The 6332-nt window shown below is 41.9% G+C and overlaps 1 protein-coding gene across 3 annotated transcripts; it reads right to left on the reverse strand.

Annotated features, from left to right (window-relative positions):
- Positions 1–228: 228 nt before the first annotated feature.
- Positions 229–4584, reverse strand: LOC146710589 (deoxyribonuclease-1). 3 transcript variants are annotated; one of them, XM_085453148.1, is made up of 10 exons: positions 4456–4584; positions 4046–4185; positions 3227–3365; positions 2742–2830; positions 2565–2666; positions 1641–1756; positions 1344–1456; positions 1104–1258; positions 935–1028; positions 229–453 (listed from the first exon to the last, which is right to left on the reverse strand). In XM_085453148.1, exons 3-10 carry the CDS (start codon positions 3362–3364, stop codon positions 403–405), a joined length of 858 nt encoding a protein of 285 aa, XP_085309274.1. In that variant the 5' UTR covers position 3365; positions 4046–4185; positions 4456–4584; the 3' UTR covers positions 229–402. The 3 variants fall into 3 exon arrangements, with proteins under 3 accessions (XP_085309274.1, XP_085309273.1, XP_085309275.1); XM_085453147.1 differs by lacking the exon at positions 4456–4584 and having other exon boundaries at positions 4046–4276; XM_085453149.1 differs by lacking the exon at positions 4456–4584 and having other exon boundaries at positions 230–453; positions 2565–2645; positions 4046–4188.
- Positions 4585–6332: the final 1748 nt, after the last annotated feature.

A 6332-nucleotide genomic window follows, 5' to 3' on the forward strand; every position in this document is an offset into this window, starting at 1 on the left:
GCTTTTTTTCAACATTTTTGGCTCAGTTTTGCAGGTTAGTGTTTTGCTGTGTGTCTGAGCTGTTTTGGGAAATTAATTAAAAAACTTCAGTAACTCAAAACTCTGAAGACATTTAAGCAGACAAAGGAAGTGAAACAAAATACACACGCGTTATTAAAGGTTTCCAAATCAACAAAGGGTCTCAGTAAATGTTCCAGACAAATGTGCTCCACTGCAACAAGAAGCCGAATTCTTTACAACACACAAGTTTTCAGTGAAATTCTTTTAGTGGCTTTATTGTGCATTTGCATTTCATGAAGCTGTGGCTGACAGTAGTCCCCAACTGAATGATCATTGTGCTGGCTGCAGATTGAGCACGATGTGTGGAAAGCTTGTGGAAGTCACGGTTCAAGCAACGTGAGCCTAACCGCTCAGCTTCACCTCCACGGGGAAGTGGTCGCTGACAGCCAACGCCTGAGAGACAGAGAAACCGTTCTTTTAGTGGCTCACAGTTTGTGCTGCAGACGGCTTCAGTTTCCACAGGTTTCTTTCCAGTGCTGAAAAACTCAACGTGCCTGCATGGTAATGCCATCACTACAGTATACACTGCATTATGATTTTGTTTGCATCTCTGTGGTCGTTACTACAGCCACTGCTTTACAAAGTTGCTCGATTTTCTGTAGCTCAAAGCTGATATTAAAAAAGCAAAAGTGCTTTAAAACTGCATGATTTCTGATGGGGCGACTGCTTTGCCCTTTGTGTAGAATGCCTCTCTTCTGATTGGAGCTCAGTAAACATTTTGCTGACGAGTCTATGGTCTCAGTTGCAGTGAATACAGCATTATGTTAACTTTTTATATTGACGTTTCCATTAGTGTCAGCGGGGAATGAGGCAGGTTGTGCTTTTTAGTTCAAATGAATTCTTACAGAGATAAGGATTGAAATTCATCTGTTACCAGATCTTGTTTGAGATTCAGGTCCGTCATGTAGTTATACACCTTCGCACTATCTTTCACCACTCCTCTCATCATGTCCGCAGTGACCACAATCCTGCAAACACAGAAAGATGATTAGAGTTTAGAGTTTGCGTGCACACATCAGAACGACCTGCCACAATCTGTCTACCTGTCGTAAGGGCAGACAGTTTGCGACACGGTAGTGTCGGCCGCATCAGTGATCAGCCAATGGAAAGTCTTGTCAGTGAAGATGCGGATCTGCTGCCAGTCAGACCCGGACACATAACTACAGCCTGCGTTGAAGTCACCCAGCAGCACGATGTCCTGCAGGGAGAGTAGTGTGAGTCGCATTTACCGAATGTGTGTTTTTCCACCAAATAAATGATTTTTACTTGTAGGCTGTAAATACATCATTGTTCCAGCGAGCGCGGACATCTGCCACCACGTCATAGAGCGCATTTAGCTCCCGAACAGCTGATTCTGGGGAGGTGTGCTGAGGGATCAGAGTAAAGTCTCTCACAGCTACAGAAGAGAAGGGAACGAAGGAGTGTTGACAGTGACGGAGGCGCTTACACCGCATGAGAATGATAAAGCACTAGTGACTAACATGTCCCAGGAACTACCACGCACAAATGTTTGAATGAGGATCCACATCATTATCAGTGTGATGCAGAAACAGCTGTATAGCTCGAGCCACAGCACCTACCAGTGTGTTTGGAGGAGAACATTACGACAAACGGCTCCCTGCTAAAGGCGTCTTGTCCAGTTTCCTCCGGGCCGTCGTCATAGGTGTAGCTTTTTGCCACCGATACCAGCGCCTCCCTGTGGAGAAAATCACCACCTTTTCATTTGCTGCCAGTGTGTACTTCATTTCTAAACATGTCCAGTTGCTTCTCGGGACAAATTTATTGTAGTTCTGCTTTTCCCCTTTTTTTAAATCACTTCTTCTGAATTCTGAGTGTGTATAAGATGTATGTTTATGCCAGAACAAAGACGGAGGATTTGCCGTTAAATTACTTCAAACATGCCTCAAACACTACAAACATGCTGGAAATATAAATTTTTAATCAAGTTGTTTTGAATGGTTATTTGAGAAACTTATGGGAGGTTCTTTAACCCTCTGAGGTCTAAGTGATGATGATGATCCAACACCAATCCTGACTTTAACCCCGGGCAACGTGAACAAGTCATTTTTATTTTTGTTAAATTGTTTGGCTTTAAGAAACAAAGAAAACAATCAAACTATTCACATTCTGCCATGAAAAAGACTTTTTCCCTTTCTACAAAATACATATTTAGAGCAAGAACTAAAAATGCTTTTTACACGGCATCACTGCAACGAACCATGTTTTGTTGCAAACAGCCGCCCCTCCCTGAGCCTGACTCTGCCGGAGGTTTCTTCCTGTCAAAAGGGAGTTTTTCCTTCCCACTGTTGCCAAAGTGCTGCTCATAGGGGTCATTTGATTGTTGGGTTTTTCTCTGTATGTGTTATTGTAGGGTCTACCTGACAGTATAAAGCGCCTTGAGGCGACTCTTGTTGTGATTTGGCGCTGTGTAAATAAAATTGAACTGAATAAATATCATTTCACTGTGTGTAGAGTAGAGACTTATTTTTTTCATCGTGGTGCACCTGTAAAGGAAGAGATATCGCTCTTTATAGGTGCTCGCACCGAGAGGCTCGCTGACGATGTATTTGTACTGAGGAGAATCTCTGGGGGGAAACAAACACACACTTTTATGTTTCCATACGTTTGCATTTCATGCTCAGTGTTACTCTGAATGTTCCATGTTCGGTGTGTGGACTCACTTGTTGACGTACTCCATGAGTTTTTGGGTTGCTGAGAGATCACTGTCTCTGACCTCTTGGATCAGAATGACGTCATAGCGTTGGACAATCTGCAAAACACACATAAAAAATGAAAATGAATCAGCTGATTGTCCATCTTGCAACATCACGTTTGTTTATATTTTACCTTGCACGAAAAAATTCATGTGTTAAGCTTTAGATTGTAAAGGCAACGCTACAGCTGTTGCACATCCAGTTATTTCATTGATCATTCCTTAAGCATAGAGGTGGGAATATTCTGGGAATATTCAGGTTTACTTCTGCAACAGGCCAAATCATCCAAAGCATTTCTCAAAATTCAGTTCAAACTATTTCAAAACGCACACACAAGATAACACTTCTGGATTGGTTTTGAAAGCACTCTGACCCAAATTGCATTACAAATGGGTGGATGTAAACATTTTGTACAAACTGTCATATCTACCAAAGAGGGAAAAGTCCCAGACCTTGGTAATGATGTTCATCAGAGTGGTGTTGGAGGCTTTGGTGTCTCCGAAGGATTTGATGTTAAAGGCTCCCAGCAGCAGCGAGTTAGAGAGATGCAGCAAGGTCAGAAAAAGCCCCAAAGTGCCCACCAAATGCATCCTACACCAAACAGGTCACATGTTAAAAATGACTTAGAAATCACATGAAACACTGACGCTTACAAATGATTTCATATTTATTTTACACGTATGTAAGCTAATGACTTCCCAGGTTATCAGGTTAATAATTTCCAGTTCCTGTGCATTAAAAACCGATTTGCAGGCTGAAGTAAGGCCTTTCCTTTCACTCCATATTTCTCTGTCATAAAGTCCAGTTTAACATGGAGGTTAGTCCAAAACAAAGCGGCTCATGTTCCACCATCTGCTGAGAGCTCATGACATGAGAGTGAGAGACCAAACACCTGCTCCTCTGGATGTATTTTTGGCAGTTTATCTAACATGCTATTTAGCGCGTCGCTATTTGCAGCATGTTGCAAGGCTTGGTAAAATATTATCCTTTTAGGACAATATATTACTCTGTTGCCCTGGTTACACCGTCCTGGAGCTGTTGTGGAAGACCAAAGGTTGCCAAATATGGAAACAGAGAGCTGCATTTATACTGTGATGGTTTGCATGTGCTGCTGAAATGTGTTTGTAAACGCACAATTACTGCAGGAAAAATGCACAAAAGTTACTGTAATGCTGCTGTAGCCTGAAACATCCACTCTAAACAAGAAACTGACTCACAGTATTGAACCGAATACAGCTCAGATGTTTTTGTAGCGAGTGAGAGGTCCATACCTGCTCCTGTATGTCTGCACGGTGGAGACGCCTGAACTCGTGAATCTTCTGAAAGCTCCTGAAAAGCTTCTGAGCAGAATGGCGACCAGTGTCTCTTTTGAGGTTTTTATCTACCTGCAGGCGCATGTGACTGCAGGGTGCTGGGGAGGAGTACAGAGAAAAGGTGTGTTGTGGATGGGGTACAGATTTCAGGCTTTCAGGTTCTCACATCCCAAGATTGCAGTGCAACAAGGATAACGTTGCAACCTCAAATTCTTTTCTGCTCGTCATACAATAAAAACACTTCAGCATTGTTTTAACTTGCTGTTGTCCTGTTTGGCATTTGTGTGAAGTTCTGTCACACTTCACAAATGAACTCAGAATGAGTGTCGCAGTGTTGGGATGACCTTAAACTTTGGCAAAATCCTTACGGAAACTGAAGAAATTCCTTCAAGCAGTTTGAAAGATGCCTTGTTCATGAGAGCAGGGACAGACAAAACATAATATCTACTCTAGGTCTGCTCCAGCAGAGACACGTAACAGTCATTAGCAATAACAACAGTAATATTGCTACAGCCTTGTTAAACTATCATCTGTCCCAGTGTTATATCTTGAAATCAGACCTTCAAAAACCTTCCGATAGGCTGATACAACACAAGTATGCCACCGTCTCCACCTTATTGGTCAGAAAGTTTTTCTTCCCAGTTGTAGCTGAACAAACAGAACCCATTCACTTACAATGCATTCAAGCTTGACAACACAATAATACACTTTAGTGAAGTTTCATAAAAGTGCTCATACTTACAGCATGTTACAGTTGTCATGTTACTGATGAGGGTTAAGCTCTATGTTTTTAACATTGTAATCAGATCTGCCAGGTCGGTGCTTAGACATATACGGTGTCCACTACACCCAGCCTCCTGACTCTTTCTTTACTGCCAGCTGTCGAGAATCTGATGCCTCAGCAAATACTGAATAAATTTCGGTGCCACCGCTGCTGTCCACATTCATGCTCCCGTCAGGGTAAACCATAGTTTCCCAAACTTTCCATGTATTTTAAACTTGAGAATCCAAGTGAAGCCAAGATGTTTGCTGACTATTAGTCTTGTTTATGAAGTAGACAAACGAATTTTGTGTAGAAAGGATGAGGGCTCAGTGTGCGCGTGAGGAAAGCTTGCACGAGAGGAAATCTCCACTGGGACATGGAAAACTACCACATACTGACCTAAAGAGCAACGAGTACAGAGGGAGAAACAGCAGGAAGTGCAGCTTAACCACAGATTTGTAGCCACTCTTGCAGTTTAAACCAAAGACCAACAGAGAGTTGCACTAGGGCCAAAGTAGCAGGATCATTTTCTGTATTTGACTTTTGGTTATATGCACATGTGACCTGATGGGGACTGCAGATGTGCAGTATCTGCACCTTGTATTTTTCTCTAACATCCATAAACATGCACACTCTGGTAAAACTAATTAAAGTTAAATACTTCTTTGTAAGATGTTTAATAAAGAATGATAAAATGGAAAAGTGCCATGTGTGTAGCTAAAAATAAGCCCCAGAGCGAACGCCAAGGCTGCAGTCTGGGAACCGGCGGGGCGGTCACCGCTGGGATGTGCTTATCAGAGTGTGGAAAGTTGTGGACTTTAAAGTGTTGAACTTTGATGGATAACCAGTAGGGGTGCAACGATACACAAAATTCACGGTTCGGTTCGGTTCGATACTTTGGTGTCACGTTTCGATATTTTTTCGATACAAAAAAATGTTCATGCATTTTTAATTTGTCATTTATTAAAATTATAAATATATATTTTAACTCAAAAGTATAGTTTTTAAATTTAACCCTAACCCTTGTGCATGTTTTTTATTTTGACAGCGAATGCGCACCTGCGGACCACTTATGTGCAGCCCTGGTTATTTAGCTTGTCATATTGCAGCCACAGAAATTCTTTTGTCCATGAAACCATAAAGCTGCACTTTCTTTTTGCCTTATAGTCTGATTTGTCATAACTTCTCCGTTTTGTGGTAAGCTTTTCTTTGGCTGTCACTTCTTCACCCTGACCTGTCTTATTTGGCTCAGCAGAACTGAAATGCTTTTACACGCACTCACATAAGCTCAGCGATTCTCTGCGCGATCAACCTCTCACATGTTTAAGCTGCGGGAGATTTCACTTGTCATGTTTGCATAGTAAGCTAACGATTAATAAGACGATGTCAGAGGAATTGGTGCACAAATTATCATCACTCACAGATCAGTGCTGTCGCTCTCTATACACAGTTCGCGCGATTGCAAAGTGAAAGCAAAAAAAC

Source organism: Copadichromis virginalis, linkage group LG4, assembly GCF_057382275.1.
Source record: "Copadichromis virginalis isolate Kocher_CV1m ecotype Utaka linkage group LG4, C_Virginalis_male_GT1.1, whole genome shotgun sequence".
Classification (NCBI taxonomy): Eukaryota; Metazoa; Chordata; class Actinopteri; order Cichliformes; family Cichlidae; genus Copadichromis; species Copadichromis virginalis.